The sequence below is a fragment of the Protobothrops mucrosquamatus genome, unplaced genomic scaffold (assembly GCF_001527695.2).
Source record: "Protobothrops mucrosquamatus isolate PMUCROS unplaced genomic scaffold, P.Mucros_1.0 scaffold_159, whole genome shotgun sequence".
NCBI classification, from domain to species: Eukaryota; Metazoa; Chordata; class Lepidosauria; order Squamata; family Viperidae; genus Protobothrops; species Protobothrops mucrosquamatus.
In genome coordinates, this window is record NW_015386235.1 from 1,089,887 (window position 1) to 1,104,613 (window position 14,727).

Consider the following 14,727-nt stretch of genomic DNA (forward strand, 5'->3'; position numbering starts at 1 on the left):
TCTAGTCCAACCCCCCGCTCAGGCAGGAAACCCTATACCATTTCGGACAAATGGCTGTCCAGTCTCTTCTTAAAAACTTCCAGTGTTGGAGCATTCACCGCTTCTGGAGGCAGGTTGTTCCATTGGTTAATTGTTCTAACTGTCAGGAAGTTTCTCCTTAGTTCTAGGTTGCTTCTCTCCTTGATCAGTAGTTGAAGTCCATGAGTCATAAAAGAGCCAAGGTTGCCTACCCCTGTTATAGTGTGATTCATATTTGCCACCAAAGAAGCAGAATTATATGGTTTGTGTTAATTATGCCATTTGAGAACATTGGCATTAGGAGTTCTAGAAAATGTGGAATTCTGATTTTGCTTTTGTAGGGATGGACAAAGATTCGTTTTTTTAATGATAAAGTGTTCCTCAAATCATAAAAGCTGGAGATGCGCGACCTTTTGAAGTAAAAAAAAATCTGTGCTTGCTATTATGTTTTGTAGTTTTCTCCTGTGATCCTGTGACATAGGTCAACCCGAAGTCCTGTAGATGGTTGAACTGCACTTCCTTAATTATTAATCATCCCTGATCATTGGCCAAGTGATTGAGGCTAATAGGAATCTGAAACATTTAGAATGAATTATCTTAGTGAAGCCTGAAATGTAAAAAAAAAGGAGGCCTTTGACCAACTCTGGCAGATAACACCAGCTGGATCAGGAGGTACTAAAGACAGTGCCTTATCTCTCAGCTAGACTTCTCTCATTTACTTTACATAGGGCTGCCCTTGAAAGTGATTCCGAAGTGCAGCTGGCATCAAATACAGCTGTCTTCTTGCTATCTAGTACTAGCCAGTTCAGCAGAATAACCCCTATTTTATGGGAGCTGGTTGCTGTTGGCCTCTGGCCCAATTCAGATGCTGATGATTACATATAAGCTCTATACACTTAAACTCTTGCTACCTCTGGGCTCTTTTCCTCCAGGTAGAATCTGTGTGAAGCAGAGAGAGGGTGCTTCAAGTGCTCGTCCCACAGAAGATTGGGGGTGGATGGGGACTGCCTGCTGGCGTTCAAAATCACCATAGTGATTTCATGTTATGTTACATTCCTATTATGTATTATCTTGTGGATGTTTTTAGATTGTGTACTCTTAAGACATGTGGTCATAAGTCACATATAAAGATGTGGGTAATAAATAAATAAAGCAAGCCAGATGGCTGACGGGCAAATGGGTTGGCTAGCTGCAGGATTGATACAACCTGCCTCTGCTTGCTCACTGAGTTCAGTAGAGATTCATCTGGGGTTTTTTGGCACTGTGATCTTACTTTCCATAAAGTAATTTGCCTGCTATCCTTTCCATTTAATTCAGTAAGTTGCATGTTGGCATTCTGTTCCTATTCTTGCCATACTCTATGTGTGGGCGTGTGAATTACGTTGACCCAGTATGATTTTATCTCAGTCTGTCTTTCCCAAGTATATTTTTGAATGCAGAGCACGCTATGTCTCCTTGGTACTTTATAAAAAAAAATCTGAATTTGCTGGTGGGGATGGGGTTACCTTTCTAGGGATACTTCCTTGGCAGTAAGTCCAACTGAACCTAATAAAACCTATTGAGGTTGATATGAAATTGCATTGTAATGTTTCTCTAGGTATGGAAGTCAACAGCTAAAAAAATGAGAAACCTGGGACTTAAAATATGAACACTACTAGTGGCAGTTGTTGAACTAATACTCCAAAAGAATTAAATATAAGTAATGAAAACTTGCTATAAAACTAAAGCACCCCCTCCCCACCCCAAGGAAGCTGTTGTATCACTGCCCTGTGAATACATCTCTAGTGTCAGTGGGGAGACAGACACTGTATCCAATGGGTTTATATCATTCATTTGCTCCATGCTGAAAATGATGCAATTTCAGACAAGGCCACCTTGTTGCTTTATTGAATGAATTCCTCTTAGCGATCCTCTCTTCCTTTGAATGATGTCTTGTTTAGTCATAAGCATATGTAAATGTGAAATTGTGCTAATCTGCTGAAGTGTCAGAAGGTTGTAGAAGGCAGTTATCTGCTATGAACCTGAGTTCACGTATTGTCCTCCCAACACAAAGATTGTCCCCCTGCATTGTGTTCCTAGGATGCTCCTTGTAAGAGAATCAGAACTGAAGGGCCTTTGTGGATGATGATTGTCTTGTATGTGCATTGATTGAATATAAATTGTATGTGTAGTTATAGTCGTACATTGTGATATTGAGTTTATACATGGCAATGAGATTATAATCAACCAGTGTCTATTTTATCTTTTGCAATGTTCTTTATTTTGTTTACCATTGAATGTGTTACCATGGACATTTTACGATGGACATTTTAGTTACATTGTTTAGCATAGAAATTTTAATCACTGATCTTATGTAAACTGATGTGAGAATGGACTTATCATATTTGTATGCTGCTGTATTGATTCAACAGCATACAAATCTGACAAATCCATTATTGCACAATCAGGAGCAGAGCAGAGCTGCGAACCATCCTACAGTCTGCAAAAGATGGGGAAAATCTATAATGCTGTTAAGTATTTAAGAAGAAATGTGAAGCTAGAGTAGCCGTTAATGAGAATTGTTATCTGAACAGATCCCAGATCCCTAGAATTTAAACCAGAGCATTGACATATATGTAGGTTCTGTGTGCTGTATATATATTCTGCCAACACTAGCTGAGTTGCTCCTGAAAGTCTCCAAATGAAGAAACTAATTTCAGTATAAAGAGTTGAAAGCGTGGAAAACCCAGATTTATTGTGATACTGAGTTGAAATGTAACAATATACTTGTATAATCTCTGATTTTTGGCCATGGTGGTAGTGATGGGAGAAGAGTTCAAATAATCTGGAGAGCACTGCTGGTATCTTCCCTTGTAATAAAATGATACAATGCACATGGTATCAGTATTCATTCAGTGATCTTAATTCTTTTATGGTGCAAGTTTCTCCATTCATAATCTCTTTTTAATTCTAAATGGGGTCATTCTTGATGGCTCTGAATGAAAAGGGAAAGTAATTTCAGGTTTTGAGGTCATGCTGGTAGGGAAGAAGGGTTTTTTTTATCTCAAGGTTGTGGAGAAGAATTAAATTCCAATTTTCTCCATTCTCAACCTAGGGCAAATAAAAACAATTAAAATCAATCCAATTGGCTTAAATCTTTTGAAAAAGTAGGCATTGGGAAAACGCCACTGCATCAATCAAGCTTTGCCCATATTTTTAAGGGAACTTTGATGCACATTCTCTTTCTGGTATGTTCTCCTTGTCAGTATTAACTTTATATACCAAATTTACATTGTAAGTCTCTCCAGAGAGAATATTCAACATGTTTTACCTGTTGATTTGGGGGCCATGCTATTTTGAGAATATTGTATCAGAATCTTCATTTCTTCTGCACAACTTGCTACCTTAGGCTTAATTTCATCCAAGGAGCAGATGATGTAAAACTTAGAATTTTCTAGGTAACAGTATATATAAATGTGTACTAGATAAGCTCTTTCTTTCTGAAAATATACAGTTCAGAACACTCGTTAAATTCAGATGCTATTTAGTATGAAATAGTCTGAAGATTTCTTTTTCTTTTCCTTTATGCCATTCAATTTCTCCTTGAGCTGTTATTGTTGTATGTTATTCTCCCTTTGATCCTCCTCTCCCCAACCTTTCTTGGGCAATGCTTCAGGCTAATTCCTTACTATAAAAGTGACTCACCCGCCTTCCATTGATTTTTGATTTACAATATTTGATCAACAAAGACCTAGTTGCAAGTCTTTGTTCTGAAGGGTAATTCTTCTCTGGTGAATGGACTATGTAGCTCCAAGGGATTTTCACATGTCAAGAGTTCATCAGTTTTATTTTAAGCAGGAGATACGGACATTCCTAAGAGAGTTGCTATTATTACCTGTTGCAAGGATTGCAACGTTCAACTAAAATTTCAAAAATGAAATGTTTTAATCCTTCGGGTGGTTGCTTATCTTTCACATGTATTTGGATTTCTATATTCTCTGTTGCAGGATCAGTTGGTGACTTGTTCAGAACTATCAATTTTCTGCCTCCTGTGTCTTCAGCAATGCCAAAGCTAGAAAATGGAGCAAAATACACCCTTAACACCCTCATTTGAAGTCAGCTGTTATCTTGAGATATGCTTGGATATACTTTACATACTCTAAGTATTCTATTTCCCATCACATAATATAACTGGATCGCCTTGGATTTCAGATAATTCATCCAAGTCCACAGTACTGAAAGCCCACTTTCTCATCTTAAAGCAGGGATGGGGGAATATTTGAAGTTCTGAGAGTTGCACCTTTTCCTTCCAGTCACAGGAAATTGGTGATGTCATGATGCAGTCAACATAGGTGAGGCTAATTTTTTTTCAGGGGATTTTAAGGGTTCCACTGTGATCCAGAGTTGAGGGCTACCAGTACAGATAGTGGTTTTCCGCAGGTTTGAACACCAAAAGACAATGGGATTAGCCTTCTTGTTCACAACTGCAGCAGAGACTTTTTTAAAGGACACTTAAGTTCGTAAACCTTTTTTTCTAATCACTTTTGGAAATTCCTCGCTAACTATTTTTAAGCTATTAGAAACCTTTGGAATAACAAGTTTGAAAGCGCCAGATGAGTCTGTCCCTTTAATCCTGAACTAAATATATTTTAATCATAATCTTAAGAATTAAAAAAATCTTTGCTGTTTCTTGATTATATTCTTACTTTTCTTTTTCCTTGCACTCTATTCTATTCTCTTTCTTTAAGTTTAGATCAGGGGTAGGCAAGCTTGGCTCTTTTATGACTCGTGGACTTCAACTCCCAGAATTCCTGAGCCAGCATGGGATGGCTCAGGAATACTGGGAGTTGAAGTCCACGAGTCATAAAAGAGCCAAGCTTGCCTACCCCTGCTTTATATTGTATTAGATTTTACTATTCTAGTAAACATTCTTAATAAAAATTATATCTATGTGTGTATGTAGGAAGGGGATGACCTCCAGCCCACCCACCCCTAATGTACCACCAAAATGCAGTGTGCCCCTGGATTGTGGGGTCCTGATTTCAAGTATAATCCAAGTTCTATTTGAAAGCTGTATTCTGTGGTTCCCTTTTAAAGATTCAAATGTTGCTTGAGTCTATGCTGTTTCTCTGGGCACAATTACACATAACTTCATCCTCACAATGAGTTGCTATGGGAAACCTTGTAAGATGTTGCCAGTGATGCTTTTTTGAGGCCTTACAGCTTCTTAGCCATGTGCTTTGATAGGCAGATGGGATTTCCTAGATTGGCTGTAGCTTCTTCCAATTTGGTATTGGATCATAGTTTATTGTAAAATTTATTTTACGACTTTGGTTATTCTTTCCCTAAGCCATTTCCTCTTGGTCACAGTTTTGTGTTGTATGCCATTGTGATGGAAGTGCTGTTCTACTTCAAGTGAAGTAAGCAGTAGTCCATTTTAAACCATTATTTCTTCAGGTAAGCTCTTTTCTGAAAAAAAAAACATAGCAGCCATGAATTGGATATTTCATCTGTAGTTATTCTTCAGAAAATAATTCTTCAAACTATAGCACCATTATCTTTTCCAGTTTAATTATTCAAAGTTCCCTTAATTCTAAAGCAAAATTATCTCATTGGTCTCTTTGGGAATCCCTATTGGAGATAATAATAATAATAATAATAATAATAATAATAGTAATAGTAATAATAATAATTTATTAAACTTGGATGGAATGGTTGTCTCTCAATTCCAGATTGGTTCCTCAGTGTGCTTCTTCAGTGTGCACAACACTAGCAGTTTTATCTGGAATGTGTTTTGAACATGATGCCCTGGGACCTTTGTAGGTCTAGCTGGTATTGTTTACATCTTCCTCAACATTGTAAATGGATAATTTACCTGCCGCTTATAGATCTATATACTACAAAAACTCTCATTCCAATAACCATCAGCTGGGCAAAACAGTGCATCATAGGGTAACAATTGTTAACCCAAAATACCTCAAATGGGCTAACTTACAAAATGCATCCAAAATCTGAGACCATGACTCCCATGAATTTGAAATTTGGCAACTTTTATTAAACATTAATACAAAACGTCATAAAACACTTTTTGTGCTGATGTTTAACTATGCTATACAGTTTAACGTGGGCTATTTTCAAGACCAATAAATCTCTCAATTCCAGTGAAGACTGGATATTAGCAGTTCTGTCACTATTGGAGTCATTGAGGAGTCCAGTAAGGATGGCCCCGTGGGTGACAGGCTGTCTAGTATGATCATAAAAGTTCTAATATTTGAACATTGCATTACCATCTTTGGATGATAATATACTTTGGGTCAAAAGTATATCATTGTCCTTCAAAACTGCTGTCCATTCTGAAAATGCAGTCACTCTTGAGTGGTTGAAGCTATTTGTGCAATTATATTTTCATCCATATTTTCATATTGTTTGTCAAAATGCCAGATAGAGGGTGAGATAGGCTGTCTGCTATAATATTGTAATTCCCTGGAAGATATTCAGATAGGAACATAAAGCCAATTAATGTGCGAATCAATTGTGCCATGCTCATGTGAGATTAAATCCCTCCTTACTATTTATTCTTTATTGATAACTTATAATTATTTTGTAAGTTATAAATAAAACTATAAATGAGAATTTCTGATTTACTTAATTCAGGATCATAATCATATACAATTACCAAGAGTTTTATTCTTTCCGAATCCTCCTTCTCTTTCCACTTCTTTTTTTTCCCCGCCTTTGTTCTTCATATTTGGCTCTACTTCTAGTATTTTCTCACTGGGAAAAACTTCTAATTCAAAAACATATTCTTAACTGTCGGATAAGCTCTGGCCAAGATGGACTGTCAATCCAAATTCAGTGCATTCACATTAGTTTAATTTTCCAAATATACAGCATAGTAATGAAAACAGCATTATTGATGAAAAAAATGGGACTATCATTAGATAAAGAACTTCATTGTTTCCAGAAATACCATAGATCTTTAATAAACGGATCAGAAAAGGTCATCAGGATGATATAATTAAAAAGTAGAGTTATAATGTCTCATACCACACAGTTTGTGCTTCCTACAACCACTCCTGTGCTCGTCCTTATCACCTTGTGTATCAGGATCAGAGATTATGGTTGTATCCTTGTTTTAATTGTTGTATGCTATCTCATAATGACTTATTCAAAAAAGTGAGGGAGAAATATATTCAGTGAATCTGTTCATTAGACTACCTAATTACTTATTACGTTTTTGTAGGAAAAGAGGCTGTTTCTTAAATTTTCAGTTTTTAATTTTTTGCTATTGTGTATTGATTTTTAAAATCTCTAAAGGATTTCTTTTCCTAAAAGTTGAGTTTCACATCCTGTCTGTTTTAACTTACATTTAGGGTACATTCTAAACTTTATTCTTTAGTCAGAGCTGACATTTTGAAAAGACTATGCAACACTTTAGCAAATCACAGGTTGATTCTTTTGGCATATGGACTTCGGCCATAGGCCATAGGTATCGTCACTGAGTCACTGATGCTGGGCCTTCTCTAATCATTAGAAATCTTCATCTTTGGGAATTTTCAGCATGTGCTTCTTGAATACATTTCCAACTCATATTTCACAATGTTAAAGATTTTACTCTTTTTAATAAATAAAAGCTGTATTTAATTGTATACCATTGCTTATACAGGCAGGACCATCCTGGTTGTGAAACTCAAAGCATTAGAAAACTGTTAAATCTTGAGCATCTTGGTCTAGATGTGTGATTGATTGAATTAATACTTTTGTGGGATAGGTTTTGATTCATACCAATCTAACTAACTTAATAAGAAAGGCCAAATAGGTTTGACTGGCTACCTATCAGATTAGCATCTGGAAGTGTCCTGGTTTCCCTAGTAGCATAGCAAGTGTTGTGTTTAAACAGAGTTTGGGGGACTATGGACAAAACGTAGGGTAATGATCTAAAATGGGCAGGCTCATATTACACATATGGATGTGACTAGTTTCCTCACTCCACTACACGCTGGTTCATGAATTGGATTTGGGGGTTTCCTTCAAGTCTGTTAAAATTCTGTCAGCATATTTAGCTTCTTTGATTATGGTTTGTCTACTTCTAAATGGTGGAACACACTGGTTCTTAGCAAGTGTGGTTGGAAAAAGATGTCGGCGTGTGGAATACCTGGGAGAATAAAAATGTGCAGAAAATATACAGAAAAAGATCATGCCGGAGGAATGTAATATGTACTTAAAATGACATTGTGTGTCAAAATGTAACTGACAGAGCTCCTAACATTATCTGCCTGTCAGTCACAGCCCTTGGTTCTACTTTGTTCTTGGCTTGAGCACAACTACACACTCTTTTATACTTTGTAGGTTTGACTAAGCCTGACTAAGAGCCGCTTATTTAATAGTACAATACTTTAATATTCAGGGCCACTGCAATTTAACATTGCTTTGGAAATTACAGACAATGAGGATCGATTTGTGGGTGGAAGGGCCTAACCCAGGCCCATCAGTTTATCTGAATATTTTCTGGAAATCTTTTCCCTTCAAATGCAGTAATTTACAGCTGAAATGATTGCACACATTGCTTCACTCATAGTATACAGTAAGTCAGTTGTTGGCGGAATTATTTATTTGAAGGTGGGGAGTTTCTACCCAGGAGACCCGTCCTGATAGACCATAGTATTAGGAACTTAACACTGAAATTACTCTCTTCCTTTCTATTTAATTGTTCCATTTCTTCTCTTAGATTCCCATCCTCCCAAGGGCTTTCCCCTCCTCTTAATTTGCTTTCCTTGTTTTAACCTTCCTCTTTTCTCAAACAGGTTTGGCGATTATGTTGAGTCTCTAATAACTGTGTTCTTGTCCTGATAACTGAAATGTGCTTCATTTTGTTAATTGCTTTATTTTCATAGCAATTGATGTGCCTTTTTTTAAAAAAAATAGTTTCTAAGCTTGCTTTCTCTAAAAACAAAATAAAAACCAATCACAACCCTTGCCCAAGACTGCTAGTTCCATGTTTTGCTCTATTTTTAATCCTTATTTTCTCCTTCCTCCCCCCACCGCTTTTGCTCTCCCCTTCCCCCCCACTTCTGCCTCTCCTTCCTTCCTTCCTTCCTTCCTTCCTTCCTTCCTTCCTTCCTTCCTTCCTTCCTTCCTTCCTTCCTTCCTTCCTTCCTTCCTTCCTTTCCGTTGCCTATTCTGTCCTTTATGGGCCCTCAGGTTGCGTGCCAAAGTGCGGAGAGCCAGGAACAGGTTGAGACCATTCTGTCTGAAAATGATGCTCTGAGAACCAACCTTGCAGCATTAGAACAGGTACCAGGTTCCGTCTTGTGAGCCAAGTGGTTGGAGGGCATAGAAGGTGGCGTTGAGGGTGATGAAATTAAAGGGTGTAACTATGCATTTTTACAAGGAGGGCATGTGTATTACATTTACAGCATAAGCGAGGCTAAATGACCAGCAACAATGGTGGTGGTGGTGAAGAATTCCTGTTTATTGCATTTACATTCCTCCCTTCATCCAGTATACTGTGTATGAGAGATGTGCGTGCATTTTCAACCTTTCCTATTGAGTTAGATAGGGTAACAATAGACAGGTACCAAACCATCTTCTAATCTTCATGGATAACTGGGAATTTGAATGTTAGTATCTCCAAGCCTGGTCTGGTATTTTAATTGCTATACCACACTGACTCTGGTTCAAGGAACTTATTCATCTCACTTCATCAGTGCACAACAACAGAGCACTTCTCTTGAGCAAGGATGAGTAGCTGTTTAAGCCCAGGGACATGCATCTTTTTTGAGTGGCTAAGAGTTGCAATGAAAGTGGCAGTAACACTAGACAGGACTGTGTCGTAGACAGATTTGGGACCCAGATTTCTTTTTTCTAGGCTATGGAAGAGTTGGTTTAAAAAAAAAAAACCTAGGTTAAGCCTATATGAAGCCTACAATTTTTACTTGTTTCCTGCCTTTAAACAACAGGAATTCCACATGCTCTTCGCTTGTCTAAAACAAGAAGCATGTAAGTTCTTGAGGAGAATGCTCTGTTACAGTCAGTTGTGTTGTCCTGCTGTGAAATGATCTGTGTCATCTTAGAAGAAAGTGATTGAGATTGCATCATAACTCTCTCTCTCTCTCTCTCTCTCTCTCTCTCTCTCTCTCTCTCTCTCTCTCTCTCTCTCTCTCTCTCTCTCTCTCTGTGTGTGTGTGTGTGTGTCCTTGGGGAGTAGGAGCTATGATGATGAGGACGATGAAAATATCACAGATGTTAGATTTGTCATTCACGACAGGATAAAATTCCTTTTTCCTAGCTTAAGACATGGACAGGAGATTGTGCCAACAGTCACATCTGCTGTATGAAAATGTGCCATTATTGGCATATTACCTTAGACCTGACACTTCTTCCAACACTTTGATATAGATCAACATTCCCAAACTCTAGATGTAAGACATGCTAGTTGGAAATTATGGGAGTTGTACGGTAGATTGGAGAAAACTGGTTGAAGAGGATATGGAGAAAAGGTTGTTAGAATATTGTATGATGTCATTGCATGAATGAAAGCAATCTCTATTTAAGCACTTTTTGGGTAATAATTACATTTTAAAGAAAAATGGGCATAAAACCCTTGGAATCTGTGATATTGCAAGAGCTACACTATGTTTCATGCTTATAGTGCCACAGACTTCTTTATGAATTCTTTCCTTTCAGTAGACCAAAAGCTCAGATCAATTTCTGATTAGCCAAGTTTTAGTTTTTAAAGGCAAGTTATAAATGATAACATAATTATAAAATCTATAATTTACCTTTTTAAAATAAAACCTGGTTAGTCCGAAATCACTTTGCATTTCTGAATATTTTGATAATCCTACGCGAAACCGATAAAAATGTGCTGGTGCTAAGAATTCTTATTTGACTACAAATTAGCATAATTTATATCAAATCCCATAGTTCCACATTCTGGAATGTAGACTAAGTAAAAGAAAAAGAAAAAAAATGAAAAAAGGCTAATTTGCACCTCAAAAATATTTTAAAATTCATCTGCGTTAAAAACACTTTTCTGTGGGTTTTCATAGAGTTTAAACTAATGAGGCTTAATACAGAGATGACAATCCTGTCCAAGATTAGAAGACTAGGAGTCAATGGCAAAGCCTTTCAGTTCTCCCAATTTCTCATTTCCTTTGATTGTTCTGTTGTTAAGTAATGTGTGTGTGCACCCATTATAATTAATCATAATAATCCCTGTTGTCACTGGAATTTGAAGCTGGTTTGTAAACTTTAATTAAGCATGAAATCAGATGATTGTCTGCAATGGGTAACATCGGAAGCATCATTCATTTTTACCCATAGAGTGAATTAAAAATGTTCTTGTGAAACCAAAAGAATAAAAAAAAAAATACATGAGATCTCAGTAGCGTGTGGAAATGTGCTTGGGTATGAGGAGCGGAGGGGGGGGAATCTATGGTTTGTAGTTCTTTTTTAAGGAAAAAAAAACCCACATTGTTGAAAGGTTGCACTTTGGAGGGTAGGCCAGAGTGCCATGTGATTTTTCTGAAAGGACTGTTAACTTTCTCCTTCCTCTCTTGCCCTGCTGCATTCTTGCCCTGTAGATCCAGACATCTAAGACTCAAGAAATGAATCTGATGCGAGAACAGGTGGCAGCATTGGGAGATGAGCTGCAGCAGCGTCAGAATGAGAAGGAGGCGTTGGCTGCCCAGTGGGATGACCTCAACACACAGTTGCAGGTGGGCCAAGGCATTAGATCCATATAGGCCCTGTGGTAGCCCCAAGCACAAGGCTGCTGCTTACAAGGCCCAGCCAGCTCTTTGCACATCCTGTATTTCCTTCCTCCTATCGCCCCTGAGCACACTATGCAGAATGCCCCATTTCGAACCTTTATGGCATGGAGAGAAAGAAGGAACAAGAAGGTAAATATTAATGGTACAAGAGGATTATTTTATTACTCCTCACACCCTCTTGCCAGTGATTTCATTTTTTACACTCGCCTTCTGATTATTTGATCCCTTTACCCAGGGGTCCCCAACCCCCGGTCCGTGGACCAGTACCAGGCTGCGGCATGCCAGCAACCGGTCCGCACAAACAAGCAAAGCCACATCCGCAGGATGCAGGCAGCACAAAAACCCCGCCCCCTCCGGCAGGCGGAAAAACCTCTCTCCACAGAAACGGTCCCTGGTGCCCAAAAGGTTGGGGACCTCTGCCTTTACCGATCACTTCCTCCTACTCTTGTTGCCCTTCCAACTGCTACCTAGGTTCCGGACCCCGTTTTGGTGTGTTAGCAAAGTTCTTCCCAATGTACCATATACTTTCATTTCAAATGGTATTGGTATTTTAATCCTGAATCTATTTTAAATTTGTCAGTGTGAAAGGAGGCTAGGTAATTCACCCGACCAATTCCCGTTTTCACTCTTACTTCAAAGGGCTTAGCATAGATGTAGAATTGAAGTGGGATGCTCAAAGTGCTTTATGTAGTTGGCTACTATAATCCTTTTGATATTTCAATAATATGGGTTTGGGCCAGGGCTGTTTTGTGATAGTTCTTCTCTGTTTAAATGTTTTTGGTGTTGTTGCCTTCTGTCAGAGGCAATGGACAGCCTCTGACAAAACCGTGGTGCAGATAAACAAAAGGGTTGTTTTAGAAGATAGGATTTTTCATTATCTTCACCTTTTATTGTAGGAGTCACTCCGGGGCAATGCTCGTCTTATGGAGCAAGTTCAAGAACTTGGGCAGGAAAAGGAGAGATTATTACAAGAGTTTGATGAAGTAAGGAAGGTAAGCTAGAGCGGAGGTATGCATTATGGCTCATTCAGACAACTACAATCATGGCTTGACATTTGTATATGAGCAGAAGAATGCCAGACTATGGCCTGCTTCTTTCTCCCTTTCTGCATTTAGGTTTCTAAACTAATTTCCTTTGTCTTCAAAGCACACTACGATTTGGCAAAAAATCCCTTAAATCAGGATGCCAAATAAGGGTTTACAAGTTTCTACTCTGAATTAACTATGATTCAGTATTTCGTTTATGAGCAGAAGCTCATAAAATTTGGAGCAAAAAAGAATAGAAGAAAGTAAAGGACAAGGAGGAATGGGATAAGGACATTGAAAGAAGAAGAGCAGCTAGCTCAGGGATAGGCAACCTTGGCTCTTTTATGACTTATGCTGGCTCAGGAATTCTGGGAGTTGAAGTCCACGAGTCATAAAAGAGCCAAGGTTGACTACCCCTGACCTAGGGGAACATTGCAAGATGTTAAAATGATATCTGCTGGCTAAGAAAGCCGTTCCATTTTTGCCTGATTTTTCTGACTTTCTCTGGAAAGAGCCCATAGACTTTTGAAATTTCTCAGTGCAACTGTGAAGACTAGAAATTAGTGCTTTGTGTTTTTAAAGAAGCCAAGCATTTTGGTCTCAAAATGCAAATTTCATTTATGCTTCTCAGGATAAACAGCACTTCTGTTATCAACCTTTTAACAAAAACCTTGGACATATTATATGCCTGCACCCCACCTTTATGTGGTTGGTCTTTATAAACTAAACTAAAGTATGGGGTCCTTGGCACTCTTGGTTATTTTCTTGTAGACATTTCACTACCTAAGTAACATCATCAGCGCTAGAAAGAAGTGGGTTTTCCACCAAGGACCTCACAGTTCAACCCTGTGCTACAAATATTCTCTTTTATTGAAACTAAAGTACGGGTGGTCCTCAACGTACGACCACAATTGCGCCCAAAATTCATGTTGGTAAGGAGACATTTATTAAGTGAATTTTTGCCCCATTTTACAACCTTTCATACCCCACTTGTTAAGTGAATCACTGCAGGTATTAAGTTAGTAACACGGCTGTTAAGTGAATGTGGCTTCCCCATTGACTTTGCTTGCCATAGGGTTGCAAAAGGGGATCACATGACACCAGGGACGCTGCAACCGTCATAAATATGAGTCAGTTGCCAAGCCTCTGAATTTTGATCATTCGACCACGGGGATGCTGCAGTGGTCTGAAGTGTGAAAAACCTGTGATTAGGCACTTTTTCAGCATTGTTGTAACTTCAAACAGTCACTGAATGAACTGTTGTAAGTTGAGGACTGCCTGGATACTTGGTCTTATACTTGGGGGCATAGAGGGATGAGGAATTTTGCATCTGACTCCTTATTGCCAGGACTTTCCTGTTATATTGGAAGTGGGATGTAGTACTGTGCATGTGCTTTCCAGACAGCAGAGAAACGCAAGGCCATGCTAGATGAGATGGCCATTGAGACCCAGCAAGAAAAGGGGCGCCACAAGGAAGAGCTTAGTAATCTCCGTCTGCAGCACGAGAAAGAGATGCTGGCTGTGAGGGCGCGCTATGAACGGGAGCTGCGGGAGCTGCATGAGCACAAGAAACGGCAAGAGGACGAACTGCGTGGCCAGCTCAAGGAGGAGAAGGTATAAGTTCAAGGCACCAGGGGCAGGGTCTATGACGACTCACTGCAGATGGACGTGACCAGGTAGGCGTGGCCATCTGAGTGCCGCCAGGTGGGCATGGGTGAGTGGGAGTGGCCTAATTTATTTATTTATTTATTTATTTATTTTAAGACTTATATGCCGCCCTTCTCCTCCATGGGACTCAGGGCGGCTCACAGCATATTAAAAACAATACAAAAACATTTCCCTATAAAAGCCAATTAAAAACCAAATATTTGTAGCTGTGTCTTGTTTAAAATCATTAAAAATTGTCCCTATTTAAAAATTCACCCTAGGTC

General features: G+C 38.6%; 1 protein-coding gene across 1 annotated transcript in view; it reads left to right on the plus strand.

The window, feature by feature from the left end:
- GRIPAP1 (GRIP1 associated protein 1) overlaps positions 1-14,727 on the plus strand; it is a 76,220-nt gene that overhangs the window by 14,871 nt on the left and 46,622 nt on the right. The window contains exons 13-16 of the mRNA XM_015821111.1: positions 9,199-9,291; positions 11,583-11,717; positions 12,668-12,763; positions 14,198-14,410. Coding sequence (XP_015676597.1) covers positions 9,199-9,291; positions 11,583-11,717; positions 12,668-12,763; positions 14,198-14,410 — 537 coding nt within the window. The remainder of the gene's footprint in view (positions 1-9,198; positions 9,292-11,582; positions 11,718-12,667; positions 12,764-14,197; positions 14,411-14,727) is intronic.